The 14549-nt window shown below is 29.0% G+C and overlaps 1 protein-coding gene across 1 annotated transcript; it reads left to right on the top strand.

The window, feature by feature from the left end:
• Positions 1–6977: 6977 nt before the first annotated feature.
• Positions 6978–9916, top strand: LOC109340207 (protein NRT1/ PTR FAMILY 2.13-like). Its single transcript, XM_019577816.1, has 4 exons — positions 6978–7080; positions 7180–7397; positions 7928–8499; positions 9088–9916. The coding sequence occupies exons 1-4, from the start codon at positions 6978–6980 to the stop codon at positions 9914–9916; spliced, it is 1722 nt and encodes a 573-aa protein (XP_019433361.1).
• The last annotated feature ends 4633 nt before the right edge of the window (positions 9917–14549 follow it).

The following is a 14549-nucleotide window of genomic DNA, read 5'->3' as shown; positions in this document are numbered from 1 at the left end:
GGCGCCAGAAGCTAGATGCTTGATAAGCCTAAGGAATTTCGCCACAAGGAAAGGAACCTTGATAAGAAAAAGGGGCATTGGTTCAACCAAGAAACTAGGAGAAATCTCAACTAGCAATGGAAATTATCCAACTAAAATCTGAATTGTTTTATTCATAAGGCAATTCGGTTACATATAGGCCAAGCCTTGATTCAGCTTGAATGAGTGAGTAAATTACGTTGATTTGCATTCAACTACCTTGTTGATTCAAATAAAAAACGTGTGGAGCACTTTGATGAGGATTAATGCTCATGAAATTCTTTCCATATGGGGCTGTTCTTGGTTGGCTACTTTCCTTTTGTTTCTTCCTCAAAGAAAACGTGTACCAAGCCCTCTTAATAGGAGAATTCGGTTGCTTGGGTGTTGTAGTTGCCTTGGCCGAATTCCCACATATATAAATCTCAATTTGGTAAGTTTTTAAAGCTTGCCATTATCTTCATGATTTGGAGAAGATTTGAATTCTGATTGCCTTGGCCTAAATCCCACATGTGCTAATCTTGAACAAGGAATGTTTTTGAATGGATTCCCTTGCATTTACACGCCATCCTCACATAAGAAAAGTTTTGGACCTCCTTGATGACATTCCAATATGAGTTGAATTGATAAGGAAAGTTTTTGAATGTATTCCCATGCATTTACACGCCATCCTCACATAAGGAAAGTTTTGGACCTCCTTGATGGCATTCCAATCTGAGTTGAATTGAATAAGGGAAGTTTTTGAATGGATTCCCTTGCCTTTACACGCCATCCTCATATAAGGAAAGTTTTGGACCTCCTTGATGGCATTCCAATCTGATTTGTTTGGATTAGGAAACAAATTCCATGGCTTNCTCTTCCAAAATAGGTAAGACTTCATTGTGTCTTCATGGCCTTTCAAAGGTGGATGCACGATTTTTATGATGTTTCCACGTGCCCTTCTAGTACATAATTCATTGGCCACTATCGGACCATATTACAAGGAAATAAATACATTTCCAACCCTCATATGACATGATTCTAATGAAACTAAATAACATACTTAGATAATAATTAAAATAAATCCTAAGACTAAAATAAATCCTAAGACTACCCATGAGAATAAAATCTCAATTTATTGAAAATATTAACTAAAAACTATTATCATTTCCTTCCAAGAATGTGGGCTCCAAGTGGCTCTTTTACTTGTAAGATTGTTCTCCACAATCATAGGTTGCCCCTCTTTGGTTTATATCAACACTTTTGTTTGAGAAGATTTAATATATATTTATATTACTTAATATAAAGTAAAACACAAAATAATCACTTCACCATAGTATAATTTGTGATTATCTATTTTGTCCTTATTATCTTCTTATTTTTACAAAAAAACCATATAAAATTATCTTCTTATTTTATCCTCATTATCTTCTTATTTTGAAAGTGCATTTAAAAAAATTGAACATTACACCAATAGAATAAATTCAACTGTAAACGATAGGAAAGCGGGTTGACAGACACGACAATGACTGTCAACATACTTATACATATAGTATAAATATATAATAAAGATAATATTGAAATGATCTTATAAAAGTATAATAATATATATCATATATAAATATAGGTATAAAAATATGTTTTTATATTATCATAACTAGCGTATTGATAGACATCGTCGTGCCTGCCAATCCGCTTTCATATCATTTACAATGTGTAGTTTGTATGTCATAAATGTCAAATATAATATTTTGTGTTAAATTTTATATAATCTATAGTTGAATTTATTCGATTGGTGTAACATTCATGTTCTGCATTAAAAAGATGATAGTTATAATGTAAAAAAAAAGAAATAGTTAACCAAATAATATGGAACATATATCGGGTGGAAATGAATATAAAATGAACATTGAGTTATATATGGTTTTTTGGGTAAAAATTAAAAAATAGTGAGGACAAAATAGGGAGAACCATAAAGTATACCATGGTGGGTGGTTATTTTGGGTTTTCCCTTTATAAGTAACTAGCGTGTTAATAGTTTGTATTTTATAAATTCAAATATAATTTTTTGCGCTAAATTTACGGTTGAATTTATTCATTTGGTCTAATATTCAATTTTTTTAAATACACTTTTAAAATAAGAAGATAATAAAGGTAAAATAAGAAAATAATATTATATGATTTTTTGGTAGAAATAAAAAGATATTGAGGGCAAAATAGGAAAACACAAATTACACCATGATGGGTGGTTATTTTGTGTTTTCTTTTTATTAATAGTATAGATATAGATATATAATATAATAGTATTCATAATATACGTAAGATTATATATAATTAATAAGATTAGAGTGGTTACGATAATAATGATAAACAAAATAAAAGATAAGATAAAATAATTGGCATATTTTAAAATAAACTTTATGATAAATTAGAAGATATTGTACCAAACAAAATAATATTAGAGATATTATTAGTAATTTATTTACTGAAAATACTAAAAATATTCATAAAATACATTATTCTAAACACATTATAAGGATTTAAAATTTAAAAAAAATATATTAAAATATAAAAAACTATTTATAACTCAAATATAATTTTGAATAATACTTTTTACACAAAATTCACTTTCATTAATATATGTAAAATCGCTTGGCTATAAGATAATTGATAAAATAATTGTTTTTAAAATAAAACAAAAATCTCACACATATTAAATAATCATTCAAAGATGGGTTGTTACTTTAAAAAAAAAACATATTTATTTGTAGATAAATCTAGAAAAGTAAAATAAACTTTTCCACTCACACATTTAAAAACATGAAAAGGGAGTGTTACATTAAACACGAGTGTGATTAACTCTATGAGGCAGGGGCACTTATAGTAACTGGTGGACATTTTAATTAAGGAGCAGTAGAATGTTTCTTTATGGTTAGAATACTCTACGATGAATGACATTATTTATTAATGTTTACTTGTTTTGATTGAATTATTTGTCTTATTAAATAAATGGATCATTTTTAGCAAAACAAATTTATGTAATAAAATTGAAGATGAGTTTCTGGTAGATTAGTGGCAAATCTTAACCATAACTTTTAGGAGTTTATACCATGATTTACACATAAGTAATATATAGAATCATTAGAATATATTTAAAATTTAAATATAAAAATGAATAATTTTATCATATTTAAATTCTCAACTAACATAATATAAAAGTTAAAGTAACAAACATATCAAGAGATCTCATATACTCCTAAGCATAAATAATGTCCTTATAATATCTTATAAACACTACATACATTTTAAACCATAATGATAAAAATTTGAGCATAAATTTAGTATTCCTATCCTCTCAAATAGAGAATCAAAAAATGTAAGCTTGAGATTAATGGAACTACTTTTTAAGAAAAAAATATAAATTGTAAAGAGAAACAAATGAAAAGATAAAAATAACAAAATTAAGAACAACATGTACACATATAGAATGTACTTACCCCTATATTGACCAACTTCAATAACTTGGAAAGATATAAGAGTGACAACATCAATAGATGAGAATTAATATAAGGAAAAAAAAATCTTTAACTTACCATGTCATGGCTTGGATATGGTACTGTGGCTATGGAAAAATGTATAATGACTATATATAAGAGTTTTTTACTTATCACTACATTATTCATTTATAATTATCATTGACTATTAACTTTAAAGTGAAAATAATGCAAATGAAAGGTGGGAGATGCAATGACTATGTAAAATAATTTACACTATGGATGGATAAATATTACACTCTATAGTATATTTAATTATTTTAATTTTATTATACTTATAAGTAAAAAGTGAAAAACAATAGTTGAAGAAACAAATTTAGAAAAAATAAATCTGGCATTTTTAAGGAGATAAGAAAATGAGATTTGAGTGGGAGAGTTATAAGAAGTTATATTAAAGATGGAGGAAGGGAAGAAGTCAAGTAATAATGAAAAGGGTGAAACCTCATAGAATTTGAGGTGAGGGTTTTGAAGAGAATAAGTCCAGAAAGTCATGTAGAATTTTTCATGAATTTTGTTATGTGCATTTTGAAATATACCTATAGAATAACCTCTAGGATAACTTTGAAAATATACCCATAAAATTTGAGGGAGGAGGTGCCCCCAACTGTCCCTTATATAGTCTGTTACTTTTATAAACAGTACAGTAATTTATACTAAAAAATCACTGAAACTTGTATATTTGATCAATTCAATCATGAATGAAAGTTGAAACCTTTAAAAAAAGAAGAGTTATATACTTTAAATAGAACTATATTTTTATTTAACATATTTTATTTTTAATTATAAATAATAATTAAATATAAACAAACTCTGAAATTTTATATCATGATTCCTCATTGCTTATAGCACCTACTAATGATAACTCTAAATAAGGCTTACATATCATTATATTGTCTCATAAATTATGTATGCAATGAAAGAAACTAAAAATGGAAACAAATGTAGATTAATAAAATAATTGAAAAAGATACAACATGATATATGAACTCTCTCTTGAACCTAAACTAGGAGAAGGTAAATAAAGTACTAATGATTGTAACTGTTTTTCAACCCAAACCACGTGGAAATACACACAAGTCACGAACTCCTTATTAACTTTGAATAATACGTGTAAAACATTTTAAAAATATTAAATTCTAATTTATTTATTATCATTAAATAAATTATTTTTAGTATAAAAATTAGTTTTTTATTTCTATCTTTTAAAAAAGATATTTTTGAATTATTTATTGTTAAAAATAAAATTAAAAATGAATAAAAGAGGGAAAAAACAAAAACAGAATAAAGAAAAGAAAGCAAAATTACATGATGTATTTTTAATAGTCACGTTGCACAACAGGAAGATGACGCGGCCCACAATTGTTAGGGTGACCAGCACACAACATCTGACACATGTTTTTTCTCAGAAAAAGGGTACTGGTTTTTATAACTAGGATTATGTATTCATTTTTTGTGTTATATACTTTATGTTTTTCTAACGTATCAATTAAATGATTCTTAAAACTAATGAATTATTAAAAAAAATCACTGATAATAGAAAGTTTTATAATTATCAATATACTATTAGAGATCAAATCTTGTTTCTAGACATCTAAAAATTAAAAAAATCCACTATGCTTTGGTAAAATATTTTATCAATTTCACAATATTATAAATAATACTTATGATATTCCCCGTTTGATGAGAATACTTCATTCACTTTATAAAATTATAAAAGACTATTTTCCCTTTGGACAAAAATTAGCAATTTGCCTGTGCTTGAAAGATAATTCATTAATCACTTTATAAAATCATAAAAATTACTGTAATATACATAAATTGGTAATAATCATTATTTAACCTGTTAAAATTACAATTTTGTCCTTTATCCTTCTTCTTTTTTTCTCTTTCACTTTAATATAGATCTAACAAAATTAGATGTTGGCAACTAATATTATAATAATAGAGTTTTCTGTTAAATATTATTAAATATTTAACTTGAAAAAGCATATCAAGTCACCAATTTAATAAAAAAAATGTTTGCATATTTAAAGTATATTTTAAGTTATCTAATTCATCCATATCCAAACTTAACGTATGAATTGCAACTTTTCTAATATATTCATGATTCTATTTTCATGGATTTGGATGAATGAATATCCAATCCATTTATTAGTTTTTATTGGAATTAAAAACACTATTTAAGAAAATCATTATTACAAAAAAACTACTATCTCAATAGATAAAATTTTAAAATGACATTTTAAAAAAGTACTTTTTAAATTATTTTAAAAACATTTTTAATTTTTTTTAAAAAGAGAGACTTTTTATAAAAAATTGATTTTTGAACTTTAAAAAAAATATTGCAATGCTCTACGATCATTTGATGTTTAAGATTCTATATGGAAAGCTTTTAACAAAAACTTATAGAATGTAATATCTATGTATTATCGGTGCAAAGATTTGTACATAATCACTATATTATTCACCATTAATTTGAATTACTTTTTTGAAGGATCAATGGTGGTTAAGTCTAAGTAGTGGATGATGTAAGGACAATGTATAAAAAACTCATATACTGTCGATGTACACATTTCTCCACTTATATTTATATATGTTATGTAATTAAGAATAAATTTTTAACATCAACTACTAACACATGTTCTATAGTTGATATTAATTTAATAAAATATTAAAAGTAAAGGTGAGAATTATGAATGAATTTGCTTGAATATAATTTTCTTGAATATTAAATAAAATTGAAAATCAAAGAACATCATTTTTTTTTAATTTTGTTTTTCAAATGTTTTGGATATTGTCCATAGGAATTTATCCATTTAAATTTATTAGCTCTAATGAATAAATTTAATTTTCTTCGATCTTGATGTATCGCAAATTACATATAATTTTGTCACCTCTAAGTTGGACAAAATAAAAGTTATGATTTGCATTGGTTAAGTTTAGGGAACTTTCCAATTGTTTCCCTCTTCAAGTTAAAAGAGTCTTCTTTTTTGAACAAAATCTAAAAAAACATAATTTGTTAGAAGTAGATATCGGAGGAAAAAGCTTTTCATGAAAATATAGCACGTGTGCATAGGTTTGTTGAAATAATTGCTTGAAGATTTGTATATTTGTATAAAAAGGAGTGAGAATCGTCTCTCGGATATTCCATGAGAGAAAAGTACCTCAAAAACAAAATTAATAAATAATTTAATATATTATTTTTATCATTAATACAATGAGATACATTTATTTTTATAAGACTAAAAATAAAACTAACAACTTCTATATATGAGGCTGATTGACAGAAAAGTTATACAATTTTTTTAACTCTTGTTGCTTATTTAAACTACCCAAGTATGTTACAAACCAAAGAAAGTTGTAGAGAGAGAGTACTACAATAGAAAGTGCTAACTGATCAGTTCATATTGCAGCACTAAACACAGTTCAATGTCACTTGATAACTTACTTCTAGATGAAGAAATCCAGGTTTTGTCTAAGACAGAGACAAATCCAAAGAAGCCTGGATGGAAGGCAATGCCTTATATTTTAGGTTTGTCTATAAACATTTCAATTGTTTCATTTTTATGTTCTTGAAGTTGGAACTTGAAATATGTATTAAGCTAGGGTTTACTTATATTTAAATGTGCAGGAAATGAAACAGTTGAAAGGTTGGCAAATTTTGGAATACAAACAAATTTCATGGTATATTTGTTGAGAGAATATAACATGGATCAGGTTCTAGCTGCAAACATTTTGAATACTTGGTCTGCTGTATCAAATGTTTTGCCTCTTATTGGTGGCTTTGTTTCTGATGCCTATTTGGGAAAATTCCTTACAATATCCATTGCATCCTTTGCTAGTTTTACGGTATGTTTTAATTTCATTCACCAGCACTTAATTCAATCACAAGTTTAATAATTTCATCATGAGTCCATCTGAAATTAATTCAAACCCTTAATTTTCAGAATTTGAAATCTCATGATACGTTTTTTTAGTTTGAATTTAATCATCAAATAGTTAAATGGTATTTGAATTGATATGGATTTTAGAATTTGAAATTATCATATACACAATTTTCAACAACGGCAATCCAATGACTGACCAAACTTAGAAACGATTCTGATTTGCTCTTTTAACCGAAAAAAATCAAATTGTTTTGGAATATTAAAATTCTGATTCGACCGAACGGTTTACTTAGAAATGAAAAATTAGGATTATTAGCGATCTTTCCTTTTCTTTAAATAAACTATAACATCATGAGATTTGAATAAAGAAATTAAAGATATGAAACATAAACTTTTGCCTTTCTTGTTTATGTTGTTTTCAATTCCGTTCATGCTGAGAATCACTTCTAATCATTACTAACATGTATTACAATTCTTCATGAAATATTTTAGGGTATGGTGATAGTAACCCTTACCTCATGGGTACCACATTTGCATCCTACACCATGCTCACTTCAGCAGCAGCAACATGGTGTGTGTGAGGGCCAAAACAGTTTCCAACTTGGTGTATTGTTTCTGGCTTTGTTCTGGTTATCCATTGGCACTGGTGGAATCACTCCATGCAGTGTTCCCTTCGCCATTGACCAATTTGATTTAACAACTGTTGAAGGAAGAGAAGGAACTAGAAGCTTCTACAACATGTACTATGTCATACAAACAGTTCTTCTAATGATCAATGTGACTGTGGTGGTTAAGATTCAAGATTCTTTTAGCTGGACTCTTGGTTTTGCATTACCCACTACTTTTATGTTCATTGCTATTATCTTTTTCTTTTCTGGTGCTAAAATCTATGCATATATTAAGCCTGAGGGAAGCATATTTTCTAAGATATATCAAGTGCTAGTGGCTGCTAAACACAAGCGTCACCTTCATCTTCCTGATAGAATGGACATAGGAGGAGCTTTCTATGATCCACCACTTGAGAATGGTGAAGAATCAAAGCTCCCTCTTACAAAGGAGTATAGGTAAGTAATATGTGTGTTATGAAGGAAAAAAAGATACTTATATTGATGTTACATTGGTTAGTGATATTAAAAATATTAGACTAGTTAACAATGTGTGTCATTAGTTTATGGAATACTAACTTGTTTCAAAAAAATTGGTAACCTTATGAAAACCTATTAAGTGAGGATACATGTTAGTTCCAGTACTCAAAATGTCATTAACCAATAATATGATATTGGTGTGAAAATTTTGATGTACAAATAACATGTTTTATGGCTGACCAACACTAAGTATAAGGAACATGCCTAGCCTATAGACTAATAAATTAGTATATACAGTCATTTCTATTTTTCTTTTGAAAAAAAATTGTCCTCATTATCAATTTGGTCCTTGAGATAATATTATTGTCAATTTGACCGCCAACATTATATAAATGTCAATTTGGTCCTTCTGCAATGTTTTTTATGTTTTGGAATCGGGACAAAGTTGATAAATGGTGTCGATCAAGTTTATACTTAACTCCATTTCATTTTATATATCTTAAGATGCTTCCCACATGTTTTTGCAAGTACTAATGCAATGTTTATGCTTTATTTTTGTTTCCTTAGTTGCTTAAACAAAGCAGCTCTTATAACGGAGGATGAATTGAATGCTGATGGGTCAAGCAAATATTCCTGGTCACTTTGCAGCGTCCAACAAGTTGAAGAGCTTAAATGCATGCTTAAAATGTTGCCAATATGGTTAACAGGTATCGTAGTGAATATCCCTGTGGGACAATTAGCCCTTTTCTCAATATCACAGGCCTTCAAAATGAATAGAAAACTAGGACACATCTATGAGGTACCTCCTGGCTCCATCATCGTAATAACAATGGTGACAGTAATCATAGTCATCCCACTCTACCATCGATTCCTGAGTCCGGCACTCGGGAAAATCTGCAAGCAAGAAGGAGGGTTAACAACCCTTCAAAGGATAGGGTTTGGACATGTTTTTGGAATCCTAACAATGCTGGTTGCAGGGTTGGTGGAACACAAAAGAAAAGGTTTGGCCATTTCACAAGGAAACTCTGATGGGGTTGCACCTATGTCAGTAACGTGGCTAGCTCCTCAGTTCATAATTCTAGGTTTAAGTGAGGGTTTTTCAATTATTGGACATACTGAATTTTTCAACAAGGAATCCCCAGATAATATGAGAAGTATAGGGTATTCTTTGCTCTTCCTTCAAACATCTTTTGCTAGTAACCTAAGCAGCTTCATAGTAAACACTATCCATCATTTTACTGGGAAGCATGGCCAACATGATTGGCTTGACAGTGATATCAATAAGGGAAAATTGGAGAACTTCTATTTCATCATAGCAGGATTGGGAATCCTAAACTTTTTCTGTTTCATATCATGTTCTCGTAGATATAGTTACAAAACCTTTGTGAATGTATGAGGGGACACATTTTCACACTAATGTGTCAACAACAATATCTATTTCACCTTAGCAGAATTGTTAGAAATATAGATGAATAGGAAATATTATAGAAATGAGGGACAATGTGATTGTTATTATAACCTCTACAACATTGATACGTGGAGTTATTACTGGAGTTCTCATTTGTACCTATAAATAAGGGATCATGCTTTTACATGTATCATATATAAAAGATGGGAATGGAGTATCTTCTTATATAAGGTTATATAAGGAGATAAGTTATCTCCTCCTACTAGTGAAATCATGACATGTGTCATGTTTCACCATTTTCTATAAAAATATTTTTAAAAATAAACAAAATAGCACACATGTCACATTTTGATTTTATTGGTTAGAGAAGATAAATTATCTCCTTATATAAGGAGATACATTATTCTCTCATATTTATTAAACATCTTTATCATCACAATAAAGCATGATCTATATGCCTAAAATTGAGGGATCTGATTCAAATGATTCCTTGTTTATATCAATCTGTTTTAAACGTGATAATTTCCCCCTCTCTCTCACACAGTGATTCCAATTGCGATGGGGTGATTGCTATAACTGCAAACAGATAACATCATTATTGCAATGTGACATCGTGTCATAATGATGCGGCCATATTAAATTACAACGCAACTATGTCTAATCATGTTTGAGCCACATCAGATTACATCAAACCGCATTAAAACACACTAAATTCAAATATATCTTTTAATACAAAATAGTTCATACCATAACGATCACAGTTCGTATTGCAATGACCACATATAGTAACGATCGTAGGACAATTTAAAACACTGATCTCACCCCATATTATCTGAGAATCTTGCTGATAACCTGTTATAATAATATAGCAATGAGAATAATGTATCTCCTTATATAAGGAGATAACTTATCTTCTCTAACCAATAAAATAAAAATGTGACATGTGTGCTATTTTATTTATTTTAAAAAATATTTTTATAGAAAATGGTGAAACATGACACATGTCATGATTTCACTAGCAGGAGGAGATAACTTATCTCCTTATATAAGGAGATACTCCATTCCCTAAATATGATAAGTCCTATTTTAAACATAGTTAGATGTGAAATAAGTTTGGATGCATGGTACCGGTTTTATGCAATTGCACTACATTTATTCCCTTTGTTTATGTCAATTCCGATTCACTGATAGATCCCACACACCAAAACCAGCATCTCATCAATAGTAATAACTATTATACTCTAAAGTATCTGCATATCTCCTTAAATTTATTTGGTATTTAACATGTTTCTTAATTCTCATGCTTTTAAGAAATTTTCATTTTACAATATATTATATAAAAAAATAAGACACGCATCAAACATTTAGTAGATTTAAAGAGATAAATTATCTTCTGGTATAAGAAGATACTTTATTTTCATTAACTAAACATCACTAACAAATAATATATTGGTTTAGTGATTTAATGTCCGTTAAATCTCTAGAACTACCAAAATATCAATGATTTAATTCCTAAAAGCGGAACTTATTGAAAGAGATCATCAAACATTCCGAAAGAAATTAATTTCTTTCTAAATGATGATGAACCTTTGATACTACAAAATAAATCCAATCAAAGCATCACATTTTAATACCAAGTGGTACCATTGCAGGTCTATGACCCTTGAAAATACATATTGGGGCATACCGGTGAAGTTATTTCTAAGACCCTATTGTTCTATTACTATGGGTCTAAATATAAATTAAATTTCTATTATTTTATTTGTAGATGATGATGGTTACAAAAAATGACTGTGTTGTTAAAAGATTGTCTAAAAATTAGTTTCATTGAATTTAAACAATTTTTTGAGGTCTATGTGAATTTGTTTTTTGTTAGTTATGTATTGAGGTTTTTAAACATGTAAGTAATATTTTATAGTTTTAATGCTATAAGTGTTTTGTAGACATAAAAAATAGAGTAAATTACACTGACACCCCCTGAGTTTTAGTGAAATTACACAAATTACCCTTCACTTTTTTACACCTACACAAACCTCCCCTAATTTTTATACTTTCATTACACTAACCACCCCTGCATAAGAAATATGTGTAATATTTTAAACAAAAAATGTGATAAACGCAATTAAGTTAAACAAAATATGATATATTGAGGAGAGAAGTTCAAATAATATATTAGTCAATATTTCTTTATTATTTTTGGTTCGTTACACTATATTATAATAGCGATTTAAACTATATTTCTTTAGAATTGTTGATGCATTTTATAACCAAAAATAATAAAAATACATTGATTTTTATATTATTTAGACTTATCTACACAATATATCATGTTTTGTTTAACTTAATTACATTTATCACATTTTTTATTTAAAAGATTACACTTGTTTCTTATGCAGGGGTGGTCAATGTAATGAAAATATAAAAAACTAGGGGAGGTCTGTGTAGGTGTAGAAAAGTGAGGGGTGGTTTGTGTAATTTCACTAAAACTCAGGGGGTGTCAGTGTAATTTACTCTATTTTTTATGTCTACAAAACACTTATAGCATTAAAACTATAAAATATTACTTACATGTTTAAAAACCTCAATACATAACTATGAAGTTTTGTATAGTAAAATAGTAAAAGTGTTAACTTATGATTTATAGTTCATGACTACGAAATCAACACCTATTAACCCTTAAGGTTATCCTAAATTTTGGAGGTGTTTAGATGATCATGAAATTAGTTGTGTTTTCTTTAGTAGCATACTTTAAATGAGGAGATTGACCTAAAAAATCTCGACTTTATAAACCTAAAGTGTTATGAAGTCTTAGATATAAAGATGATTTAAAAGTATTGATTTTCTTTAAGTGAGCTTACTTTAAAATGGTAAGTCTAGCTTAATAATCTTACTTAAAAAGGTTAATCTTAATAAAAATGTTTTACTTGCACAAGATAAGTTTTATGAATAGTTATCATTACCGGAAAAATGTAATGAAGTGGAAATACATGTCTAGAAAAGTTCTGTCTAAGAAAAGACTTGGTATTTAAGTTTGTCTTTACGATCCACCTCTCTTTCTGGGAACTAACATGGTGTATATCCACAGATTATGACATAATTCTGTTATAAGTTTTGTTAAAACTTTACTTTAAAAAGTGTCGTTGTGTTGTAAGACTTTCATTTTAGATCGGAAGTTTTATTTTTGCGTAAAATGTTATTTAGTAAGAATGATAATTATCAAAGTGACCTAATTAGTGTTATTTTGATTTTGGCGTGATGAAGAGTTCGAGACGAGACCCGACGAATTAAGCTCACATGGAATCGAGGAAACAATATACACGACAAACTCAGGTGAGAGAAAACATAGTGACATAGTGGTGTCCGAATATGCTTCAGAACCTCCAAACTCCCTCACAAGTTTGGAGTTATCTTAGGTATTAAGAAACTTGTACTTAATCAATTGTCTATTTTGTTTGGATTAAGTACATCAATATTTCTTATCCCGAATTATGTTAGGTTATGTTTATGTATGAAGATGTCATGATTATTCCTGTTTAATATTGCTCGAATAACTATTCTAAGAATTATATGTATGAGATAATTGTTAAATTCAAGTAAAAACATGTGTTATAAATGAGAAAAAATTTCATGAAGAAAATAAATTTAACTATGTTTCAGGCTTTTCTCGCTTGAGCGAGAAAGCTCTTGCTTGAGCGAGAAGTGTCCAGAGAAAACGGGTTTTCTCGTTTGGGCGAGACAGCTCTCGCCTGTGTTGAAATATGCACAAAGAAAACTGGTTATTTTCTTGCTTAAGCGAGACAACTCTCGCTTGAGCCACCGGTGCCTTATAAAAATGGTGATTCCCTCGCTTGAGCAAGACAGGTCTCACTTGAGCGAGAGGGCTCCATATACACAAGACTTCTTAAGTCGTGTGAACGATAACTCCATGTGCGAGAGTCTAATGGCATTTTTGCCATCAAGAATCCATTCACTTCCAATCCTATTCAATAAAACCTAAAACACTTTTATCGGAGATAATGTTCTTTCAATAAGTAAATGTTGTAAAGATGAATGATTATATGAAACTCCTGGAAATGATACAAAGAAGAGTTGTCATATCTAAAGTGATGTATGTAAAGAATTGCATGGTTAAGGACGAGGCCCAAGAGTGTTATATTATGCCCACGTAGTGAGATCGTCTGGCTGTAAGAGGTTTAGCTTGAGAGTCGTCCAGGGTGATTCAATGATGGTTTATAGTGGTGCTTAGAAGTATTATATGTCCATGCAGTAAGATCGTCTGACCGTAAGAGGCTTGAATTGAGAGCCGTCCAGGGTGATTTAACGATGGTTTGTAGTGGTGCTGAGGTTTATTCTCTGTGGTTTAAATGTTAAGATCGGGTCCCACTAGAAGCAGTTCCATTGGAACAAATCAAACATATATATATCCTTGCGAGGAATAAGTTTTGGTGCGATCAAATCGGATTGTTATGGGACCTTCACTCTCGGTTATTTCCGAATAGTTATTGGGAGGATAGCGGTGTAAGGATGATGGACATATGCATAGCATGCATACATGATATTTATCGATATTATTCTAAAATCATAAGTTTTATACTTCATTCATCATTAATATATGTGTCTA

The sequence above is a fragment of the Lupinus angustifolius genome, unplaced genomic scaffold, assembly GCF_001865875.1.
Source record: "Lupinus angustifolius cultivar Tanjil unplaced genomic scaffold, LupAngTanjil_v1.0 Scaffold_147_79, whole genome shotgun sequence".
Taxonomy (NCBI): domain Eukaryota; kingdom Viridiplantae; phylum Streptophyta; class Magnoliopsida; order Fabales; family Fabaceae; genus Lupinus; species Lupinus angustifolius.
This window is presented reverse-complemented; position numbering and strand designations above follow the sequence as displayed.